Source organism: Mus caroli, unplaced genomic scaffold (genome assembly GCF_978045245.1).
Source record: "Mus caroli unplaced genomic scaffold, Mus_caroli_1 scaffold_8, whole genome shotgun sequence".
Taxonomy (NCBI): Eukaryota; Metazoa; Chordata; class Mammalia; order Rodentia; family Muridae; genus Mus; species Mus caroli.
The window spans coordinates 124,548,805-124,573,205 of NW_028227263.1; the positions used below are offsets into that span (position 1 = coordinate 124,548,805).

At 50.9% G+C, this 24,401-nt stretch overlaps 1 protein-coding gene and 1 long non-coding RNA gene across 3 annotated transcripts; both read right to left on the reverse strand.

Moving 5' to 3' along the window:
- Nucleotides 1-226: 226 nt before the first annotated feature.
- Ercc1 (ERCC excision repair 1, endonuclease non-catalytic subunit) lies at nt 227-12,497 on the reverse strand. Of its 2 annotated transcripts, XM_021166818.3 has the most exons (10): nt 12,028-12,497; nt 11,511-11,622; nt 8,655-8,870; nt 6,923-7,026; nt 6,355-6,454; nt 3,747-3,823; nt 2,159-2,258; nt 1,428-1,499; nt 1,239-1,307; nt 227-332 (listed from the first exon to the last, which is right to left on the reverse strand). In XM_021166818.3, exons 2-10 carry the CDS (start codon nt 11,613-11,615, stop codon nt 279-281), a joined length of 897 nt encoding a protein of 298 aa, XP_021022477.1. In that variant the 5' UTR covers nt 11,616-11,622; nt 12,028-12,497; the 3' UTR covers nt 227-278. The 2 variants fall into 2 exon arrangements, with proteins under 2 accessions (XP_021022477.1, XP_029335697.1); XM_029479837.2 differs by lacking the exon at nt 12,028-12,497 and having other exon boundaries at nt 11,511-11,690.
- A 3,338-nt stretch (nt 12,498-15,835) lies between these two features.
- On the reverse strand, nt 15,836-23,308 carry LOC115031547 (uncharacterized). Its single transcript, XR_003837211.2, has 3 exons — nt 23,122-23,308; nt 19,363-19,648; nt 15,836-16,194 (listed from the first exon to the last, which is right to left on the reverse strand). It is a non-coding gene; the product is annotated as an uncharacterized LOC115031547 (long non-coding RNA).
- Nucleotides 23,309-24,401: the final 1,093 nt, after the last annotated feature.

A 24,401-nucleotide genomic window follows, 5' to 3' on the forward strand; every position in this document is an offset into this window, starting at 1 on the left:
GATCCCCCAAGAAGAAAAAAAAGAAGGATTGGGAAACTGAGGTGCAAGACGCCATTCCCCAATGAGACATGTCTTCCACGGACAGGAGAAGCAGCAGAGACTTGCACTGGAGCCATAACAACACCCTGGGGAATGGGAGAGGGAGGGACCCGCAGGGCTGAGGTCAGAAACCAGCTGTATAGACACTCCCTGCCCCTCCCCCAAGCAAACACGCAGAGCCACAGGAGCCTGGGCATGAAAAATGCTTTATTGTGACACTGGGCCTCGGTGGCAGCAGGTCATCGAGGCACTTTGAGGAAGGGTTCATGTAGTACTTCAAAAAGCCTGCGGGCCTGAGGGCAAGGGGAGAAGAGAACCTGTCATTAAAGCTGTCACTTGCCTACCTGTTTGGAATGGGGTTTTGCCTCTTATTCTCCTGGCTGAGGAGCTTTGGGTGTCTGGGTTCTACCTGAGGCTGGCTGGGAGGTGGATGTAAATGGACCTAAAAACTAGTACGCTGCCGGGCGTGGTGGCACACTCCTTTAATCCCAGCACTTGGGAGGCAAAGGCAGGCGGATTTCTGAGTTCAAGGCCAGCCTGGTCTGCAAAGTGAGTTTCAGGACAGCCAGGACTACACAGAAACCCTGTCTCAAAAAAAAAAAACCAAAAACAAAAACTAGTACATCGGCTGGGGGTGGTGGTGCACACCTTTAATCCCAGCACTTGGCAACCTGAGGCATGAGGATCAGAAGTGAAAGGCCAGCCTCAGCTACATTAAGTAAATAAAACAAACCAACAAAATGTCTTACTTTTGATACATGGGGTCAAGTATCCTGAGCTGGGCTGGCTAGCTGTTTAGCCAAGTATGGCTTTGAACTCAACCTTTGATCCTCCTGCCTTATATGGCTGCTGTAAGCATGCTCGCCACACTTAGTTTAGCCAGTGCTGGGATCAGAGCCATGGCTTTGCTAAGTAAGCACTTTACCAACTCGGCTACGTTCCCGGCCAGACGGGAAACAATTATGGAGCCTTTTAAAACAAGCATGGTAGCTTATGCCTGTAATCTTAGCAGAAGCCAGCGGCAAAGGTGAGTTCAGGCCCAGCCTGGTCTATAGTGAGATCCAGGCCAGCTAGAGCTATATATATTAAGACCTGTGTAAAATCAATAGCCACTTAATAGAACTTCAAAGTCTAAGGTCCATTGATTTGGGGCTCATTCCTATACTTCAACCCCTGTAGCATCCCCCTAAAATTCTTACCTTCTGTGGGCCCAGGCCTGGGCATAAAGCTAGATCCTCCCTTGATGCGGTGAAGAGCTGTTCCAGGGACTGAGAGGTAGACTCAAGGTCAGGGCAGTGTGCCCTAAACCCTTACCTGTCCCAACTGCAGGGGACCCCAGGGTGTGGGCCATGGGGAGGTCAGGAGGGGATGCCCAGGGGACCTCTTACTCCAAATGTAGCCAGGAGGGTCTGGCTGTCGGTCTTGTTCACAGATTTCACGGTGGTCAGACACTCAGTGGCCTGGAAGGGGAAGGATGTTTTCTTGGGAGCTGGGCATCGGTGCAGCCTGTGCGTCTAGTACTTAGAAAGCAGGGGCCTCACAAGTTTGAAGCCAGCCTGGTCTGCAGCCAGGCTCAGGGTCAGAAACAAAGGAGCCCAAGAGATGGCTCAGCGACTGCAAATACACCCAGCCCTTCCAGAGGACCCAAGTCCACTTCCCAGTGCCCAGAACACCCAGAAAGATAGAAATGTAGAGTCCCTCTTTACTGCTGAAAAGCATCCGTTCATTTACAAAATAATATCATAACATCCAAAAGTGGCCACTGAGTGGTGCTGGGTACTGTGGCAGCAAGATCAGGATGGCACTCTGGGCTACTTAGCTAAGGGGATGACGGAGGGCTTCCTGGAGGGAGAGGCCTCAGAGCTGGCATGGGAAACATAAGATTCCAACAGAGATAACAGGATCATAGATGCTGAGGGCAGACTAGGGGGTCAGAGCTAAGGGAGGCAGGGTCTGGTTTGTACTTAAAAGACCCTTAATGCTGTTGGGAGGGGATGAGGGAGGACAGGACAGGGAAGAAATGCCTCACTGTGGATGGACTTGCTGTGAAAAGCCCAAGCTCAACCCAGAAGCCATTGCAGGATCAGGAGGTACAGGAGGACAAGAGGCGCAGTCTCACCCGTGATAGGAAGTTCTGCTCCAGCTTTTCCATAAGGAGGTCGGCTGGTTTCTGCTCATACGCCTTGTAGGTCTCCAGGTACCGCCCTGCTTCCTCTGCACTAGGTAACAGGACACTGGAGTGAGAGGGCTATCATTTGAGATTCTTCTTCAAACAAAAGCTAGGCCAAGCCCAGTCCCAACTCCTGTCCTCCTCAGAGAGCCCTGTGGGGTGGCTTCTCATGCATTTATTGTTTTGGTCATGCTGGGGATGGAATCAAGGATATTGTACATGACAGACATTCTACCACTGAGCCACACCCCAGCCCCTCACTGGGGGATTCTAGGCAGGGGCTCTACCACTGAGCCACACCCCAGCCCTTCACTGGGGGATTCTAGGCAGGGGCTCTACCACTGAGCCACGCCCCTGTCTCTCTTCTTGAGTTCCTTCTACCACCACAAAGTCTCTCTATTGTATCCTTGCCTGGCTTTGAAGTAATGATCCTCCTGCCTCAGCCTAACAAGTGCTAGGATTTTGTTTGTTTGTTTGTTTTGTTTTTTGAGACAGGGTTTCTCTGTGTAGCCCTGGCTGTCCTGGAACTCACTCTGTAGACCAGGCTGGCCTCGAACTCAGAAATCCGCCTGCCTCTGCCTCCCGAGTGCTGGGATTAAAGGCGTGTGCCACCACACCCGGCTACGAGTGCTAGTATTACAGATGTACTGTCACACACAGAATTAGATTTATTTCTCTCTTTCTGAGACAGGGTTTCACAAATCCCAACCTAGCTTTAAACTGCTTATTTAGCCTGGCAGTGGTGGCGCACGCCTTTAATCCCAGCACTTGGGAGGCAGAGGCAGTTCAAAGCTAGCCTGGTCTACAGAGAGATTTCCAGGACCAGCCTGATCTACAGAGAGAGTTCCAAGATATTCAGGGCAACACGGAAAAACCATGTCTCAAAACAAACAAGCACTAAAGATTTCACAGGCCTCTGATCCTCCTGTCTCCATTTCCCAAGTGCTGGGATTACAGGTGTGAGCCACGGAAGCCAGGTTTCAGCAGTGCCTAATGCAGGGTTCCAGTGTCAGGAAGCGCTGTCATGGGGCCAGTCCTAGTGCTTGCAAACACTCTTACTGCAGTCTTTCTAAGATGAAAGGTATTCATTTAACAGGATTTAAATTTACTTATGGTGTGAGGAAGAAGAGATGTGGTTTTTTTCCTTTCCTAAATTGACTATTTGTGGTTTGGTTGGTGAGCCAGTTAAATCACCTCTAGAGATGGAGATATGGACACAGATGTGGTGGTACACTCAATCCTGGCACTCGGGAGGCTGAGGCAGGCCTTTGCTATGGAGACTCTCGGGGGGAACAGAACAAACCAGGAACACTAGATACAGAATTCTTTCAGATGTTGAATCTAATCTGGATATATCTGGCCTCTGGTCTCATTAACCCAGGCTGGCCTTGAACTCTTGACCTGTCCTGGCCTTGGACTTCCCAGGGTTGTGATTATAGGCTTGTGTCACCATGCCTGGCTTAGGAACCACTACCACTACACAGGCTGCCTTGGCTGGTACAGGGCATGGGGGTGAGGGTGGAGGGCTGGTCCTCACCTCCAGGCCAGGATCAGGGTGCAGTCAGCCAAGATGCACATCTTAGCCAGCTCCTTGAGAGCCTGCTGGGGATCTTTCTGGAAGAGAAGAAAGTCAGAAGTAGAGACCTGGGCAAGAACAGGGATTTACAGTGTGGAAACCCAACAGCTGAGCTGGGGAGAGAGACAGCACTGTCAGTAGAGCCACAAGGATATGAGTTCAGTCCCCAGCATGGATAAAAAGCTGGCTGTGGTGCCCAGGCCCTGGTGAGAAACCCTGCCCCCCACCCCCAAATCAGAGTGGATGTGCAGGGCCTCATGGGCATCTCTCCTCTCAGTGGGTAAAGGCGCCTGGCTGCAATCCTGAGCACTTGATCCGACCCTCATGATCCACATAAGAGGAGAACTAACCCCCAAGAGTTTCCCTCTGACTTCTGAGTGTATGTGCTCATTCGTATGCACACACACAGACACACAGACAAACAGAGAGACACAGACACGCACACACACACACACACACACACACACACGAGTGCGTAAAGTATTTCTTTTTTTTTTTTTTTTTTTTTTAAGATTTATTTATTTATTATATGTAAGTACGCTGTCCTCAGACACTCCAGAAGAGGGCACCAGATCTCGTTATGGATGGTTGTGAGCCACCATGTGGTTGCTGGGATTTGAACTCTGGACCTTCGGAAGAGCAGTCGGGTGCTCTTACCCACTGAGCCATCTCACCAGCCCCGCGTAAAGTATTTCTTAAGTCCTTTAAAACAGCACCAAACAGAGAAGCCTAGACATAGCCTAGCAGCAGGGTGGAGGCCATCTATGGAAGGCAGGTCCTCACTCAGCACAGAAGGGAGGACAGTTCCCTGCTGGAGCAGAGGGAGCTAGGAAGAGTTTTGAGCAAGAGGAAAGCTGCCACCTACACCAGAAGAGGGCGTCACAACCATTGCAGAGGATTGTGAGCCACCACGTGGCTGCTGGGAACTGAACTCAGGACCTCTGGAAGTGCATTCAGTGCTCTTAACCATCTCTCCAACCCCTGGCTCAAGCTTTAATGCTAACACTCAAGAGCCTAGGGCAGGAGGTTGCCATGAGGTCAAGGCCAGCCTGGGCTACACACTAAGTTCTAGGCCTCCCTGGGCTGTGTTGTGAGACTTTGTCGTAAATACATAAATAAACAAAGTATGGTAGCCAAGGCAGCAAGCAGGGAGAAACTGTAGATCTGACATGTCAGGCTGTGGTGAAAAATGAAGAACAAAGTCTAACAGATATTTAGGTATCTGTTATAAGGGTCATGAGGCAAGCTTTTACTTTTACAATACTGTGAACTAAACCGAGTGCATCTAGGCAGGGGCTCTCCCACTGAGCCACACCCCAGCCCCTCACTGGGGGATCCTAGGCAAGGGGCTCTATCACTGAGCCACACCCCAGCCCCTCACTGGGGGATCCTAGGCAGGGGCTCTACCACTGAGCCACGCCCCCAGCCCCTCCCTGGGGGATTCTATGCAGGGGCTCTCCTGCTGAGCCACGCCCCCAGCCCCTCACTGGGGGATCCTAGGCAGGGGCTCTCCTGCTGAGCCACACCCCAGCCCCTCACTGGGGGATCCTAGGCAGGGGCTCTACCACTGAGCCACGCCCCCAGCCCCTCACTGGGGGACTCTAGGCAGGGGCTCTCCTGCTGAGCCACGCCCCCAGCCCCTCACTGGGGGATTCTAGGCAGGGGCTCTCCTGCTGAGCCACGCCCCAGCCCCTCACTGGGGGACTCTAGGCAGGGGCTCTCCTGCTGAGCCACGCCCCCAGCCCCTCACTGGGGGACTCTAGGCAGGGGCTCTCCTGCTGAGCCTCGCCCCAGCCCCTCACTGGGGGATTCTAGGCAGGGGCTCTCCTGCTGAGCCACACCCCAGCCCCTCACTGGGGGAATCCTAGGCAGGGGCTCTCCCACTGAGCCACGCCCCCAGCCCCTCCCTGGGGGATTCTAGGCAGGGGCTCTCCCACTGAGCCACGCCCCCAGCCCCTCCCTGGGGGATCCTAGGCAGGGGCTCTCCCACTGAGCCACACCCCCAGCCCCTCACTGGGGGATCCTAGGCAGGGCTCTCCTGCTGAGCTAGGACTCCTATTTCTTTTTTTTTTCTTTTTTCTTTTTTTAAAGATTTATTTATTATATGTAAGTACACTGTAGCTGTCTTCAGACACTCCAGAAGAGGGCGCCAGATCTCGTTGCGGATGGTTGTGAGCCACCATGTGGTTGCTGGGATTTGAACTCTGGACCTTCGGAAGAGCAGTCGGGTGCTCTTACCCACTGAGCCATCTCACCAGCCCAGGACTCCTATTTCTTTTGAGTCAGAGTCTCACTGTGTAGCCCAGGCTGTCTGAGGAACTGGTGACTCTTGCCTGAGCCTCCAGAGTGCTGGCATCAGCTGGCAGGAACACACCACCCTATCTGGCTCTAGACAACTTTTCCTTCCCACTTCCCAGCCCACGTAAGCTTTCCGAGAGACCTGGGGCAATTTTAGTGTCAGTGAAACCCATTCCGCACTGAGGTCCTGAGCCACTTTGTCTTATAAGGGATTCGTCAGCCCATGCACAACTCGACTCATGCATGAAAGGAACGAGGCAGCCCTGCTTACCACATCCACTTGGACCAGCAGCACACGCAGGGCGAAGTTCTTCCCCAGGCTCTGCAGCCGCTCATGGATGTAGTCTGGATGGAGGTTATGGTAGCGGAGGCTGGTGGAGGCAGGAAGGGGACAAGCTGAGTGTCCCAATGTTTCCGAGGCTCCACACATCCTTATGTACCTTACTGGCATCCAGAGGTTGGTACTTATTAGCACAGCAAAGGGGACAACCTTGCCGGAGGCCCAGGGAAGTCAACTGACCCGGATGGACTTCTAGGGAAGGCAGCCAGCTGGAGTATTCGGGGACACTGGACACTTGGCTTCTTCCCTCAAATCATGGTCCAGCTCTTCTCCCTCAGACCCAGAAATACAGACCCAGGCTCCTCCCTCCCCATACCCCATCTTCCAGTCCTCAGACCCAGGGTCCAGCCCCACCTACTCTTGTCCTGGATAACTGTAGGCCACAAAGCCATGCACAGGCCCAGAGCCCACAACACTGAACCCCACTTCTTCCACTCAATGCTCAAAATGCCAAAATAGTGAGGCAGGACCCTCCCCCTTCAGAGCCCCTGGAGCTCACCTGAGGAAAAGGGCGCAGGTGCTCTGGCCCAGCACATAATCGGGAATCACCTCACCAAATTCCCAGGGCACATTTCGCACAAACTTCAACACGGGGTTGCCCCTCTGTCCAAGGGAGAAAGGCAGAAGCCACTTATCGGGGTGACCCTTGGCCTAAAGTGAAGGCTGGACCCTCCCCCACCTCTTCCCGTCCTAAACCCCACCATCTTCTGGGGTCTTTTACAGGTTCAATTCCCACACTCCTCAGCCTGGAATCTGGATGTTAGCCCCCCACCCTGCCCCCAGGCCTTTACCACAGCCCCCCCACACTCCCCTTTACCCTCTGTCCTAGTATCAATCCATGCTGCTGTCTGCTGGTCACCAGCCCTCACTGCAACCTTAGCAACATCACACCTGCCCCTCCCAGGGAGAGTCCGACATCAGTGCCCCAGGCCAGTCCTACTTCTCTGGTGGAATCTGGACCTTGTCCACAGCCCTCCTCCACCTTCTCCACAGCACCTCCCTGGCCGAGGCCACCATCACACTCCCTGAGGTCACCTTGTAAATAGTGATGGGCGGTATCATCTAGGCTCTGCCATGGCTGAGTTCCCGGGAGGTAGAGGGCCCTCCAGTTCCCCTCCCCAGCCCAAGGCCAAAGCGCTCGGGCAGCCCAGGCTCCAATCCATCCAGGAAGCATAGAGAACACACACTGTCCCCTATGCTGGGACACAGCAGTGACCAGGCCAGGCTCAGTTCTCATGGACTCTGCCCCCAGTTCCAGATGTGTCTCTCCTGAACCCCTGGACCATCTGCTCCATGCACCCTCACCCGGATTCTTGAGACTTCTGGAATTTCCTGACTCACAGATAGCATCTAGCATGGACTTCCTAAGGCCCGAGGGACTCCTGAGGGAACGGGACACCTTGTGTTCTCCTGGGTGACTCATAGTGCTCCTATTTGGCCCAGAACAGACCTAGAGGACCCATGCTCAGAATTCAGGGTTGGGAATTGTCTGCCCCAAGCCCACCTCCACAGAGGAAGGGCTCAAGGTTCACCAATAGCTAGGGATGGCATCTATCCAAGCCTGTGTCATAATTCTACTGTAACCCAAAAGCTTCCCTGTAGCATGGGCATTCCCAGAGGGCTGGAGTGTGGCAGCTCCGGGCTATGCCCCTTCCCAGGCCATAACACCCTAGGCGTGAAGTGAACGGAAGAGTTAATGCATAAAGGAGTGAATGGATGCACCAAGTCATTCCCTCAAGCTGCCACAGACATCAAAAACCTCCGTCCTAAAGCGGGGTAGGAGGCTGGGTGGGGTGGTACACGCCCTTAGTCGGAGGCAGACACAGGTAAGGTCTCTAAGTTTGAGGCCAGCCATGCGACATCAACTTGGACAGTATTTCAGTAACTTCAGAGGTTCTCCCTATAGGTTCCGAGGAAATGATCAGACCTGGGGACAGGAGCCAAGCTGCCTAAACAGAGTGATAGCCCTAGCAGGGAGGGTTGGGGCACCCTGAACCCATGAGCTCATAGGCCAATGCATGAATGGTAGGGTATCTATAGGAAGGAATAAATGAATGAATGAAGGGGTGTCTATATGAATGAATGAATGCAGAAATTAATGAAGTGACAAATGCATGAGGAAGGCATGAGTAAACAGAGCGTTTGAACATCAGCTCTCCTTCCACCACTCCCAACAGTGATCCCTGGAACAGACTTTCCCATCAGAACCCCCATCCATCCCCCACTCTCACCTGCCTCGGGCTCACGATGATGCTATTAGACTTTGCTCCTGTTTTCAGGGTCTGGCTGGGGTTCTCTCCTGTCGCAGGTTCAGAGCCTGTGGGCACTGTGGCCCCAGCCCCTCCTGGAGGCTGGGTGATGGCGTACTCAGCATACGTCTGAGGGGCCACGTGGGCTGCGGTTGCTGGGGCGGTGGGATTCCGTGACGATCTGAATAAGGGCTTGACCTGTGGAGAGAAGGGAGGACTGGGGATGAGGAAGAAACACTGGAGTCCTCCCCCTCCTCCCAGATGCTTCCCGGGGCTAAGAATAAGCAAAGGCTGGGGCTATGGCTCGGTTGTGTGTCTCAGTGAGCCAGGCACAGTGGTGCACACCTGTCATCCGAGCACTCGGGAGGCAGAGGCCGAGATGCTCTAGGCTGTCCCTATAGCTCTGCCTCTGGGCCCACCCTCCTGTGGATGCAGCACCCATCTGCTTGGGCTCCTCGGCTTGCTCACCTCAGAGCCTCTGGACTGGCTTCCCCTCCAGTCAGTTGTCCCACGGCCCATTCCCTTATTACTCTTCCTGGCCAAATCCTTCAGAAGACGTCACAAGTACAGGGTCTTTTTTGTTGGTGGTTAGTTTTTTGAGACAGGGTTTCTCTGTGTAGCCCTGGCTGTCCTGGAACTCACTTTGTAGACCAGGCTGGCCTCGAACTCAGAAATCCACCTGCCTCTGCCTCCCGAGTGCTGGGATTAAAGGCGTGCGCCACCACACATGGCCTGTTGTGCTTTGTTTTTGAATCAGACTCTCACTATGTAGCTCAGGCTAGCCTGGAACTTGTGATAGTCCTCCTACCTCAACATCTCCAATGCTGGGATTTGAAGTGTTTGCCAACATGCCTGACTCAGATGTCTTTCTTGTTTCTTAAGATCTACTTATTTTTATTCATGTATAAGTGTGTGTGTGTGTATGCCATGTGTGTGTGCCCATGTGTGGTGTGCCTATAGAAGCCAGGAGAAGGTGTTGGGTCCCTGCAGTGGACTTACAGGTAATTGATTGTCTGACATGGGAGCATGAACCAAATCTAGATTCCCTAGAAAAACAGAAAATCCTTTTTCTTTTTTTTTTTTAAAGACTTTAGCGATGGGCATTGATGTCTCATACATTTTTTTTTAAAGATTTATTTATTTATTATCTATAAGTACACTGTAGCTCTCTTCAGACACACCAGAAGAGGGCATCAGATCCCACCCATTATAGATGGTTGTGAGCCACCATGTGGTTGCTGGGATTTGAACTCATGACCTCTGGAAGAGCAGTCAGTGCTCTTAACCATTGAGCCATCTCTCCAGCCCCGGCTCATATATTTAATGCCTACCTCAAAACCAAAACCAAACAAAAAGAGCCCAAGCAACCTTAGAGAATGCCTCATCTAAGCAGCTTCCATGTTTCCTTTTAAAGCCTTCAGATCCTTATGTTCTTAGCATTGAGTGTTTTGCCTGCGTGTATAGACATGCACCATGTACACTCTTGGTTGCCCTCAGTGGTCAAGAGGGCACTGGATCCCCTGGAACTGGATTACAGCCGGTTGTGAGTCACCATGTGGGTTGCTGAACCTGGGTCCTCTGCAAGAGCAACTAAATGCATTTCACTGCTGAGCCGTCTCTCTAGGACACCGATTTCTCTTTCTTAGAGGATAAAAACTTCCATTTCTAGCCTTTGGTGGTGGCCGCACACCTTTGATCCTAGCACTTGGGAAGCAGAGAGAGGCAGATCTCTGTGAGATCCAGAACAGCCAGGGCTACACAGAGAAATCAAAGAACCTAGATAGATGGATAGATAGACAGACAAACAGCCAGTTTCCAACTCTTAAATGTCAGAGCCAGAGCCAGGGAGACGGCTCAGTGGACAGTGCTGCCTGGCACCTAGGCTTGAAGCCTGAGAGGTACCAGGTGGAGGCAGAGAATTGACCTCCGCAAGTACACCCCCAACCCACACTACATAAAGAAATGTAAAAGCAAAGCAAAATAATAACAGAAAAAGGTGTCAGATCCAAATCCATATCTTGAAAATCCAGAATACTGGTTATACAAAACCCATAGCTGAGTTTAGTGTTGTGAAACGCACCTGGAAGTTCCTATCACTTGAGAGATGGAGACAGGAGGATTGCTGCAAGTTTTAGGTCATAGCAAGGCTCAAGAAAGAAAAAAGAAAGAAAACAAAGAAGGAAGTGGGGGGGGGGGCAGGCAAGATGGCTCAGTGGGTAAAGGTACTTCCCAGCTTCATGACCTCAGTTCAGTCCTGAGGATCTACACAGTACAAGGATAAAACCAAGTCCCACGAACAAAGTCCCATGGGTTATCTTTTGCCCTTCACAGGAGCTTCACAGCACTCATCCATGTGTGTACACACAGCATAAAGACATGTTTTAGAGGCCAGAGAGATGCCTTCGCAGTTAAGAGCACTGGCTGCTCTTCAAGAGGATCTGGATTCAATGCCAGGTCTACGGAAGCCAATGACTTCTTCTGGCCTCTGCAGGCCTACATGCATGTAGTGCACAGACATACAAGCATGCAAAACATCCACACAAAACCCAAAAGGATGTTCCATTGCTATAACCCCAGCACTTGGGAAGTGGAGATGGGAGGAACTGGATTCAAGGCCAACCCTAGCTACACATCAACTAAACAAACAAAAGCCAACACTGGCCATTGCCTAGCTACCAGCCTCTCCCTTAACCACCCTGTCATGCCATTTTACCAACGGGCAAACCGAGGATTGCAGAGCATGGCAGGTTATTTTTCCAAAGCAACCCAAGCCTAAACTCACACCGTAGTCCCAGGGATCCTTTTCACTTCCAAGAGCTCCCAAGTCTTCGCTCTTACCCCTGCAGAAGGCACCTCGTCTTCCTCCAGTGGGATAACAAACTTCCTCCTGGTGGGTGGTCCTGAGGGCTGTGGCCGAATTTCCTCGTCCTTCCCAGGGTCCATCTGGGGCCTGAAAGGCGTAGCGACATCGTCGTAGGCATTTCCATATTCCAGAGGGAAACTCTGGCTCACAGTGGTATCCCCACCCCACCCCACCCCACCCCACAAAAGGTTGCACGGTTCGCTAGCGTTAGGTTCCAGAAGACCGCCCCTTTCCTCCTGCTCACTCCGGATTGGTCTACGGGCCTTATAGACCCGCCTACACGCTATTACTCCCGCACGACACTCGCTCAGAGGCAATTGGCCCCGCCCCTAGAGGCACGCCTGATGCGTTCGCCCCGCCCAGTCCCGGCCTAGTCTCAGCCTCCGCATTGATTGGCTTCTTCCGCTGCCAATCATCAGTCCCCGGCCTCCATCCACCTCCACCCTGTCCCTCTCGGTCTTAGCTCTGCGTCTAAGCACCGCCAAAACTCACCTGGTCTTTCCCGATGCCTAGAAGGAAATACCACGGGGGGAAACACAATGCCAGCACGGCCAGCACAACCCCTGCTAGACTCACTTCCGGCCGCTCTGACCCTTCGCTCGTCTCGCTGCTCCTCGGAGGAGTTAGAGCGGGTAGCTCTATTCGCGCTGCTCTCTATGGTCCTGGAGGACCGCTGTGGTTTGGGGCGGATGGAAGCTTGTGCCTCTCGGTACCTGGGAGACTTTGACTTCAAGTAGTTGTGTTCCAAGGCTCTCTTGAGCGCTTCCCAGACTCCAGATCCCGCTCAGTGATGATCAAAGGAGGTGGGGGAGGGAAAGGAGAGAGAGAAACAGAGAGAGAGACAGAGAGAGACAGAGACAGAGGGAGGAGGGAGGCGAGATTTCAGAGGACGCCCTCCCTGTAAGCGTGGGTGGACTCAGCCCACAGACATTGACTCACTCATTCTAAGCCATTCCCCATTTGCATCCCAAGGACTGATACCGACAGCTGTGGCTTAAAGTCCAGTGGGACAGTCAGACAGGGACAACCCAGAGCGGGGCAGGGTGGGGAAGGGAGAGCCCAGAGGGAGGTCATTGAGCCCGTGTTAGGGGGAGCACCTGACCCAGCTGGGGTGTCAGGACGGGCTTCCTGAAGGAAGGGACACCTGTGCTCCGAGACCTGGGCCCCATGGATGACTTAGTATTACTCATTTCCTGGAAGGACAGTTTCACCCCGTTCCAACTTGTAGTTCTGTGATTGCTAAGGAAATAGTTTAATGGTTTTATATATTTTGTGTTCTTGCTCATTTCCTTTGCCTATTCCTTTTAACAAAGATTGGCTCATATCCTTTGCCCATTTTTTCGAAATGAGCAATTCAACGGTTTTTAAAATTAAAAAGGGGGAGGAAAAGGAGATGAGCATCTTTTGATTACTGCCCATTTGTTGGAGTGATGCTTAAGGGCTGATGCTGTTAGTCACTTCAATAGGCTGCAAATCTTTCCTTCGAGTTCATATTTTTAAAATTCTCCATTTAAAATTTTGCATGCATTTACCAACGTGTTCTCCATTTTCTTTTTGGTCTTCGTGTATTGAGAGAGGGCACGCCCTAAGGTCATCATATGTAATCCCTCTATATCTTTTTTAATGTGTTCCTAGTTGTGAGGTGTGTGTGTGTGTGTGTGTGTGTGTGTGTGTGTACAGGCACATGCCTACGCTGTGAATTCTAGGCAGAGACACTACTATTGAGCCATGGACCCAGGCCTTTGGAAGTATGATACAAAACAGAACTATTAATAGTAGCCAGGCGAGATGGCTCACACATTTAATCCCAACAACTCGGGAGGCAGAGACAAGCGGATCTCGGTGAGTTCGAGGCCAGCCTGACCTACAGAGTGATTTCCAGGTCAGTCAGAGCTACAAAATAAGACCCTGACTCAAAACTAGTTAATTTATTAAATTTAATAGTAAGTAACCCTTGATCCTAGGAAGGAAAGGAGCCAAGGAATCAGAGTGCCGTGCATAAGCCTAGCCACCAGAGGGCGCGCCTGAACCGTGTGTTCTGTGAAGGAGGCGCTGACAGAGGCAAGTACCCACTGAATGCCTTAGTTTCTCTACCTGGAATCATTTGCTGAGGTTAAAAGGGTGCAGTAAGACAGCAGTGAGTGGTGGCAACCACCAGCACACATGTAAACCCAGCACCGAGAACGCTGAGGCAGGAGGACTGGGGCAAGTTCCAAACTAGCTTGTGTCCTACTTAGTGACTTCCAGCCCAGCCTGTGCCACAAAGCAAGACCCTGAACAAAATAAACAAAAAACCAAAACCTCTGGATGTATTGGTGTCAACCCCAACACTGGAGAAGCAGAAGCTGGCGATCTATGTGAGTTCAAGGGCAGCCTGGTCTATACAGTGACTTCCATATCAGCCAGGGATACATAGGAAGATTCTCCCACTACCCCCTCCCCATGAAAAAAGACTGGAGAAATGGCTCAGAAGTTAAGAATACTGACTACTCTTGCTGAGGACTGGATTCACAGCATTCACAACCATCTGTGACTCCAGTTCCAGGGGATCTGACGCCCTTTTCAGACCTCCTAAAGTACCAAGTACACAGAACACTCATACACATAAAACAAAATAGAATTACATGCCATTTAAAAAGTAAAATACAAGGACGCGTGTCTCTGAATCTCTGAAATGTCAGAGAGCGAGCGTGTGTGAGATATCAAGCTAAGTAGAATCCTAACTCAGTTTCTCCCACAGGGCAAAGGTATCCCAAGTCTTGAACCTGCAACTCTCGTCTCTACCGCCAGGGGTCGCCTGCGCCCCGCTATTATAGGATTCTCGGATGGGTTGGGAAGGACCACGCGGGATGCTCAGGACCCAGCGGGAAGGCGGCGAGCATCCCTACCGCAGCCAACCTGCGTCCCGACCGCCCACGGCTGTGACTTTGAGTCGTTTGCATTAGTCAAGGGCGGGAAAAGTTCCTCCTAGTTCTTCAGCATCCCTAAGTTTGCTTTCTGTGTTCAATTTCTGCACGGAGCCTTGCATATCCAGATCGAGGTCCTCACACTCGTTGGGGTTTTGAGTTCAAATGATCCCACTTTGAGTTCAAATGATCTCTCTTAGCATCCCGGTCAAGCTTTCCTCCTGCGTTTCTTCCTCCTGTATCAACTAGGGTTCCGTTCCCCTCTGCACTCCAGAAGGGATGGAGAACTGGGGGCTTGGACTAAAAAGGAGCTGGACAGCTGGAGACCCTCAAAGGTTCCGCCTGAGGCGGCGAGGGTGGGGGACCGCAATGACCAGGCCGGCGTCCCCACCCGCCTCTAAACTTAGCCGCGGTGACGGCGATCGCGGCGGGCCGGGGACACAGGGGGCCCGAGCAGAGAGGGGGGCTGGCTCGCCTCGGCTGTGAGAGCTTCTATTTATAGTGCCCGGAGCCCGAAATAGCGTGGAGCAGAGCGGCCTGGATGACGCGGGAGCCGCCCGGGGCTGACTCACCCGGCCCGGAGTGGAGGCCCCCGGATGGGGGGACAGTGGAGCGCACCGGACCCGACCCCCGCGCCTTTCACGGACACCTCTTCTACTAGTGCACCTCAATGTGTCCACTGGGACAATATGTCCGTGGATGAATAGATACACAGCAAAAGATGTTTGTAGCATGAGGCACTGCGGTTGGATTAGGGGAAGAACTTCCACCAAAGAAATTGGACCAGGTAGGCACACGTGCTTCTCACTAGGAGGAGTACTGAAATGTTTTAGACATGGCGGCACAGACACATTGACCACAGACAGCCAAAGTTCCATAACGTGTCTTCTGTACTGCCCCACCCCCACCCCCTGGAATGTTCCTCCTGCCTGGAGTGCTTATCCCTGCCTCCAGACTTGAGAACTCATACGCTTACTTTAGAGCACTGTCCCTCTGACCTAGTGGCCTGGGATAAATGAGCGGTGCCCAGGGCAACACGAGACAGAGCTAAAGATAAATTTAATCTAGTCGATTAGCATGGATTGAAAAGTGATGGCAAGAAGGAAAAATGGATCCAACAGCAGCTTGCTTTCTGTCCCGGCAGCAGGTGCCACAGGCAGGTGTGGCCCGGGAGCCTCGTTTTAACCCCAGGAGGGGCGCACTGCAAACCATGGTTAGTGCTGACTGTCGCCTACACCTGGGCCACCTGGTCCTCAGGTCATGGGGGTCCTAGCATTGGGGCCTTAGGGAGTCCGGGAGAGGTGTGATTACCAAAGTACAACCCAAGGCGCCCTCAGCCCCGCCCCCCTTAAGGACACAATCACGTGTAGACACAAAGCAGACTTTATTGTGCTTCTTTGCTGAGTTTATGGAGCCTGCAGGGAATCACAGCAGACCAGACACAGACATAAACGGGAGAGAGAAGGGTGATGGCTCATTGAAGCCCAAGGATAGTGTCTTGCAAAGACTTAACAAGTCTAAACTGGATGTGGAGGCAGGGACTCAGATGCGAGCCCTCCCCAGGGGCTGAGGCCAGAGGACGAAAGGGTACAGACCAACTTGGGCTACTCAACAAGACCCTGTCTTCATAAAGTCAAATAATGGCCTTAGAATAGCTCTGTTGGCAGAGCATTTGCCTCACGTCGACAACGTCATGGGTTCAATCTCCATCACTGCATAAACTGGCCATTCAGAAAAGGCTGCATAAAACAGTCTGCCTCAAAAAAAAAAAAAAAAAAAAAAAAAGTTAAGTATGGAACCAAACAGGTAAATAGTACTGCACTCTTGGTTAGATCTACAGCATGCTAAAAACAGCAAAAACAGTGACACTTCTGACTGAGTTCTGAGGCATGTGGCCTTTTAGTAAACTGTACAATGTCGGGTAACGTGAAATTTATTACTTTAATGAATTGTTGCATGTCTCTTGGATTTATCCTTTTTCTTTCATATGTATGTATGTATGTATACATATGTATGTATTTGAGACAGAGTCTCTCTATGTAGTCCAAGCTAGCTGGAACTCCTTATGTAACTCAGGTTAGCCTTGAGCTTACAGAGATCCGCCTGCCTCTGCTTCCCAAGTGCTAGGATTAAAAATGAGCACCACCATAACTGCCCAGACTTTTTATTATTTATTATTATTATTATTACTACTACTACTCTTTTTCTTTATTGTAAGTTTGTATGTGTGTGTGTGTGTGTGTGTGTGTGTGTGTGTGTGTGTATGTGAATGCAAATAACAAAGGATGGAGGTCAGAGATCAAGTTTATGGAATCAGCTCCCCTCTTTCATCTTTACATGAGTTGCCTGGTTTGGATGGCAAACATCTGCCAGCGAACCATTTTTCCAGCCCAACTCTTCTCCCCACCATGTCACCCTCTCTGCCTCTCTGTCTCTGTCTCTTTGTCTCTATCCTTCTCCACCACCCCCCCCCCGTCTCTCTCTTTTCTTCCTCTGTTTCTCTCTCCTCTCCTCTCCCCCCCACCCCCGCCCCGTGTCTAACACACACCAGACTAACCTCAAACTCTCTGTAGCTACGTAGCTAGAGACAACTTTCAATTCCCAATCTGCTGCCTCTCCTCTCCAGTACTGGGATGACAAGTTCAACCACATTGGTTATGCCACGCAGGAGGCAGGAAGTTTCACCCAGGCTAGGTGAGCACTGCGTCCACTGAGCCTCATGCCCAGCCTGGGGCTTCTGATTCTGTAAATAAATAAACTGGGACTCGGGAGGAAGGGGGCAGCTCCAGGGCTAGCATCAGAACCAGAGCAATCTTCCAGACTGTGGCCTCCTGTCACTCAGAACGTCAGGCCACTGTCTCTGATGTCCTGTCTCAGATGGAGGACATTCTACAGATGTGGCTGTTTTATTGTTTTATAATACTAGCTGTTATTTTTTACGTTTATTTGTGAGGGGACATGTGCACAGCACTCACATGCAGTACAAAGAACAATGTTTTTTTTTTTAAGATTTATTTATTATATGTAAGTACACTGTAGCTGTCTTCAGACACTCCAGAAGAGGGCGCCAGATCTCGTTACGGATGGTTGTGAGCCACCATGTGGTTGCTGGGATTAGAACTCTGGACCTTCGGAAGAGCAGTCGGGTGCTCTTACCCACTGAGCCATCTCACCAGCCCCAAGAACAATGCTCTTACGAGTGTTTTTCTCCCTCCTTCCTTCCACGACACAGGACCTGGAGGTTGAACCCAGACTAAGCACCATGCTTGGTATCAAGTGTCTTTATCCACTGAGCCATCCTGCTGGCCTGGTGACTTTTATTTCATTTCATTTTGTTATGTTTTGTTTTTTGAGACAGGGTTTCTCTGTGTAGCCCTGGCTGTCCTGGAACTCACTCTGTAGACCAGGCTTGCCTCAAACTCACAGAAATCTGCTTGCCTCTGCCTCCCAAGTGCTGGGATTAAAAGTGAATGATACCACTGCCTGGCACCTGGTGACTTCTTTGTATTTAATTCATTCATTCATTCATTCATTCATTCGGGACAGGGTCTCTTGTAGGCCAGGCTGGCCTTGACTCTTGGTCCTCCTACCTCACAGCCTCAAGTGCTGGGATGACTGGTGTAGATGACATCAAGTCTGGCTGTGTTCTGTTTCATTTTGCAACAGGACTTTGCCATAGAGGCCCGGCGGCTGGCCCAGGAAGAAACCAAACCCTCCCCAAATACCAGCAAAACTCCTTCATCAGCTTCCCAAGTGGTGAGGTCATAGTGGGAGCCACCATCCTTGGCTAAAGTGTTGGGTTTCCTTGACAATTTTACTGTGTTAGAGAGAGTGGGGCATGGGCATGCCTTGGCACACCGTGGAGAGAGGCAGCTCTCGCCCATATTTACATGGGTTCCAGGATCTGTCTCAGGTTTTCAGGCTTTCCCGGCTCGCACCTTTACCCTTTTCCCTGCTGAGTTATCTCCCAGCCAGAATCTGAGGTTTTAAATTGCTTTGCTTTCTCCCCTCCCCACCCCCAAAACAGGGTCTTCTTGCCCTGTAGCCCAGGTTGGGCAGGAACAGCTAACAGTCATCTCTCAAGCTCTGGAGAACTAGGTAGAGAGTTCTCTTCATAAACTGTAGACAAATGTAACTCTGTTGAGAATGTTACAGAAACCAGCAAAGCGGAGAGCCTGGGAGGTGTGGCTCAGTGGGAAGGCCTCTGCTTAGAGTCCCCTCCCCTACCCCTCCCCTCCCCTCCCCTGTTGGTTCCTCCAAAAAAAAACTCCTGTTGCAAAACCAAACAGAACACAGCCAGACTTGATGTCATCTACACCAGCCATCCCAGCACTTGAGGCTGTGAGGTAGGAGGACCAAGAGTCAAGGCCAGTCTGGCCTACAAGAGACCCTGTCCCGAATGAATGAATGAATGAATGAATGAACTTTAGGAGCTTTGCTGAGCTGTGGTACCCTTTAGGGGTGCAACAGTGGAGGAGGCGCAGATGCTCTCTGTGGCCAAAGAAAACTCAAAGGAGGAGTCTCGCTTCAATGGGGGGCGCTTGGGCAGGCTGAGTCTATGCTGCAGTTTAAGAAACAGGCTAGCAAACAAATCAAATCACTAGAGAGGGCCTTGGAGGTTGGGTCAACCATGCAGTGCTCACCCATCTCTTTAGAAGCTCTGAGTTCTGCCCCAAGCACCATAACAAAAAGAAAATAGGCTGGGTGCAGTGCACGCCCTTAGTCCCAGCACTCAGGAGGCAGAGGCAGGTGGATCTCTGAGTTTGAGGCCAGCCTGGGCTACAGGGTGGGTTTCAAGATAGCCAGAGCTACACAGAGAAACCCCGGGTTGTTTGGGTTTTGGGGGAGGGTGGCGATTATAGAAAGCGTTGGTGAGAGTAGACCTTGAGATCTGTGACAAAGAACAGTGACAGGCTGATACCTCTGGCTTCCTTCATCCCATCCATCCGGGGTAGACTCCGAGGGGGCTCAGGGGCAGACTGCTTTCAGAAAGTGGAGAGCATGAGTTTCCATCTCAGATTTGCTCAGCCTCGGCTTGGTTCCCTCCGGAGCCGGGGAGATCACAACATCCCAGCTCCTAGACACCTCTCTGCAGCAGCGGTGGTAATAATGGTGACTGTTTTAAAGTAGCAACCGCCTGTCACCCAGCAGCCGCTCCCTGCCAAACTGTGGGCTGAATGCCTCCGCCACAAATGCTCGCCCTCACCCTGGAAGGGAAGGTACTGTTTGTTCTCTTATGTTTAACACGGAAGGAAACCTGTCCTGCCTTCCCCTCCTCCCAGCCACAGGGGCCAGAATGCTCAGGCTGCAGTTCTATCTGTGCCAGTGCACCTTGCTCGGGAGGCTCGCATCCCAACCCTCAGCTCACAGGGTTACCTTGAGTTCCATCTATCCTACCTTTGTAGGCAAATTCACCTCACATGACCGGCCCAGCCCAATCCTCTGCCCACAAGTGACCGGGATTGATTCAGGAGCAAGCATGTGACCCTGTTGGGGGTCAATGAATGATGGCTGAGGCAGGAGAATTGGACAGCTACGTGCTAGCTTGGAGGGCACAGTGAGCTCTTTCCTAAAATAGTGCTAACATTAGATGAAATAACGGCTTATTGGGTGAGTCCTCGCCTAGGAACCATGAAGCTCTGGGTTTGGTGACACAACCTTGTTCTCTCACTGAAGAGGGAATCTTTTGTGCAATGTATGGACGCTTCACCTGTCAATAAAAAATAAAAAAGTAGGGGCTGGTGAGATGGCTCAGTGGGTAAGAGCACCCGACTGCTCTTCCGAAGGTCCGGAGTTCAAATCCCAGCAACCACATGGTGGCTCACAACCATCCGTAACGAGATCTGACTCCCTCTTCTGGAGTATCTGAAGACAGCTACAGTGTACTTACATATAATCAATAAATAAATCTTTAAAAAAAAAATCTAAAAAATAAAAAAGTAAAAATAAAGGCCTGTGGCCAATGAGCTGAAGCAGGAGTTTTCAGAAGGTGGGATATCCAACGGAGAGAAAGAGGATTCTGGGAAACTGTCAGGGGTGGGAGATTTTGCCTCAGAGACAGAGGAAGACAGTTGCAAACTGAGGACCAGGTAACCAGCCACGAGGCATTCATAGGATAGAATATACAGGGTATTAAGTTATGAGCTAGTTGGGGAACAGGCCCAAACTATTGGGCTAGGCATTAATCCATATAAGTCTCAGAGTCATTATTTCTGGGAACAAATTGGCCAGGTGAAAAAACACCAGGTTTCAAACAGTAACAACTACATACAGACGGTAACAACTACATACAGACAGTAACAACTACATACAGACGGTACCAACTACATACAGACGGTACCAACTACAAACAGACAGTAACAACTACAGACAGACAGTAACTACATACAGACGGTAACAACTACATACAGATGGTAACAACTACATACAGACGGTAACAACTACATACAGACGGTAACAACTACATACAGACAGTAACAACTACATACAGACGGTAACAACTACATACAGACGGTAACAACTACATACAGACGGTAACAACTACATACAGACGGTAACAACTACAGACAGACGGTAACAACTACAGACAGACAGTAACAACTACAGACAGACAGTAACTACATACAGACGGTAACAACTACATACAGACGGTAACAACTACATACAGACAGTAACAACTACATACAGACGGTAACAACTACATACAGACAGTAACAACTACAGACAGACGGTAACAACTACAGACAGACGGTAACAACTACAGACAGACAGTAACAACTACAGACAGACAGTAACTACATACAGACGGTAACAACTACATACAGACGGTAACAACTACAGACAGACGGTAACAACTACATACAAACAGTAACAACTACATACAGACGGTAACAACTACATCTCTTCACTTGGCAGATGGAAGTAAGAGGATCAGAAGTTCAAGATCATGGTTAAGAACACTGGTTGTACCTGGCAGTGGTGGTGCACGCCTTTTAATCCCAGCACTTGGGAGGCAGAGGCAGGCAGATTTCTGAGTTCAAGGCTAGCCTGGTCTACTGAGCGAGTTCTAGGACAGTCAGGGCTACACAGAGAAAGAAAGAGAGAGAGAGAGAGAGAGGGAAAGGGAGGGGCACACACAGGCAAATGCTAATTAGTTAATTAGTGATGTGGAGAGCCTGCCTTGAAGGAATCACAGACAGCTGTGCACCTGCATGCAGTAACCACAGTCCTGGTATTAAAGCTGTGCATGAAGCTGTGATAGTTATTTTTTTCTCTTTTTCCCCCCGACTTCCACTGTCTCTGTTTCTACTTATTTGGTAAGCCAATACATTTTTGTAAACCAGTTTTCAGCTAAGGCAGCAAAATTCATGATTAATTAATCCCCCGTGTCACTCCAAGGCTTGCCAGAACTAGCCCTGACCTCCATTGTTTTGAGTCCTGGGGGCAGCATTATGATACACCTTGCATTATAGCCCCACATCTCCAATGGCTGCTCGTCAGAGCCCCTCACAAGGCAGGCAGTCACCTCCCTGTCCACAGACATAGACTGAGCTAGAGCCTGGCCCTGAGAGTCTCTGTGGTCCTCGCTGGCTGATGTGAGCATCTTACAGTGCCCCGTGGATGAGATACTGATGAGGGTTAAGCTGCATCCATGGTCAAGCACCACGTCTAGCACAAAGAAGAGCCATAAAAATGTAAAAAATGTATGTTGGGTCCATCAGGTAAAAGCACTTGTTACCAAGTCTGACCACAGAATTTAGTTATGGGGACCCAGGCCACAAAGTTGTCTTATGACCTCCACATGACCTCCAAAGCCCACAGGCATGGTTGGTAGGTCTTTGGTGTTCTCTCTCTCTCTTTCTCTCTCTCTCTCTCTCTCTGTGGTGTGTGTGTGTGTTAAAAGGGGGCCCCATTACACAGCCTTAGCTGTGGCTAGTCTGGCCCTGGGTATGTAAACCAGGCTGGCCTTTCTTAGAGACAGACATCTTGCCTGCTTCTCCTCCTGAATGCTGGAACTAAAGGAGTACATATACCACACTGCTTGGCAGTTAAACTTTCCAAGTGTATAATGGGACCATAGAGATGGCTCAGTGGGTAAAAATGCTCATCACAAAGGCCTGGAGGAACCCGTATAAAGACGTGTACATTAGTGTATACACACACACACACACACACACACTGATTTTTAAAAAATGTAAAAGCCACTTTTGGATGGTGTAAGCCATCCCAGCATTTAGAAATCAGAGGCAAGAGGTTCTTTGATAGTGAGGCCCTGTCTCAAGACAGAGGAAAATATAACATAGATAGATAGATAGATCTATCTATGTTATAGATAGATAGATAGATAGATAGATAGATAGATAGAGAAAGAGAGACAGAAAGACAGAGAGAGACAGGACAGACAGAGGAAGACTAAGAGAGACAGAGGACAGAGGCAGACAGACATAGGTGGGGGGGGGGGGAAGGGCTCAGACAAGCAGATCTCAGTGAGACCCTGTCTCAAAGAGAAGAGAGAAGAGAGAGGGAGATTCAAAGAGGGAAGAGAGAGAGAGAGAAAAAGAGAGAGAGAGAGAGAGAGAGAGAGAGAGAGAGAGAGAGGTTATCTACATATAGAGAGGCAGAAAGAGACAGGAGGAGTTGGGGGAGGGGAGAGATCCAAGCTGAAGTTGCGGCATGCTACCTTGCAGTCAGCTCAAGAGCCCTTGTTGCAATCTCCCCCCGGGGGCGGGGGTGTCTGCGTGCCTCGGTTTCCTTATTCCGCGATGCCCCCCCCTCCTAACTGCGCCTGGGGCTCCTGGAAGGTTCTGTGCGGCGGTGACTCAGGCGCGTCCCCGGCTCCCCAGGCGCGCACGGCCTCGGCCACCCGCGCGCGCGCTGGGTCCATTTTTACCCGAACGCCGCTAAAAATAGTCACCGCGCTGCTGCGAAGCGAAGCCCGAAATAGCGGCCGCCAGATAAGGCAGCGACGACTCAGCGCTTCCGGGGAGCGGAAGGCACCCGGGAGGCGGCCCCGCGGTCACCGCGGCCAGCCCTGCCCGGATCTGCACCCCCATCCCGCCTGGCCCCGTCAGGTCCTGCATCGGTCTGTCCATCCGACCTCTGTATCTGTCTGTCCATCTCACCCCTGTGGGGACCACGGGGTCCCGGGAGGCAGCTGGGCTGGGTGTTGGTGTGAGTCCCCAGAGGTGGCTGGAATTGGGACCTGGCGTCTGACCTCTGGTCCCTTACTTGGTTTTGTTTATTTGTTTGTTTTTGAGGCAGGGTCTTGCAATGTAGCCTGGCAGTTCTGGAACTTGCTCTGTAGACCAGGCTGGCTTCAAACTCACAGACATATATGCTTGTTGCCACCTACTGAGTGCTGAGATTGAAGGCAGGGACCACATCTGGTCCTTTTGTGTTATTTTTAAAAATATATATATTGTTCATTTATTTTTAGATAGAGTCTCAATATGTAGCTCTGGCTGGCCTGGAATTCACTATGTAGACCAGGCTATGATTCAACTCAGAGATATCTGACTCTGCTTCCTGAGTGCTGGGATTAAAAGTGTAGCATGCATGGCTATTCATTTATTGCTTTAAAATATCTTAAATATATGCTTTGTTTATTATTTATGTATTTATTTATTTACTATGTATGTCTGTGGAGGCGAGAGGTGAAGGTACTGTCTTCAGTTGCTTTCCATACTCTGAGTCAAGGGATCTCAGTAAGCCTGGGGCTAGCTCACTCACTGGCCACACTGGCTGACCACAGAGCCCAAGGAATCCTCTGGTCTCTGCCTTTGCAGCTAACACCGTGTGCAACCACACCCAGCTTTGTACCTGGACGCTTGGGATTGTTGTGGTTAACTGTAGAGTCATCTCCTGGTCTCCTACTCCACGCATTTTGGGGGGCGTCTTGCTATGTAGTCCTGACTGGCTTGATATTTGCCAGCTTAATTTCTGGTTTTTTGGTTTTTTGTT

Coding starts and splice junctions, on each gene's coding strand:
- Ercc1 (XM_021166818.3), bottom strand. CDS start 11,615: ATGGACCCTGGGAAGGACGAGGAAATTCGGCCACAGCCCTCAGGACCA. Junction 8,871..11,510: donor ACGAGGTGCCTTCTGCAGGG/GTAAGAGCGAAG, acceptor TTCTCTCCACAG/GTCAAGCCCTTATTCAGATC. Junction 3,824..6,354: donor TGCTGGTCCAAGTGGATGTG/GTAAGCAGGGCT, acceptor CTTCTCTTCCAG/AAAGATCCCCAGCAGGCTCT.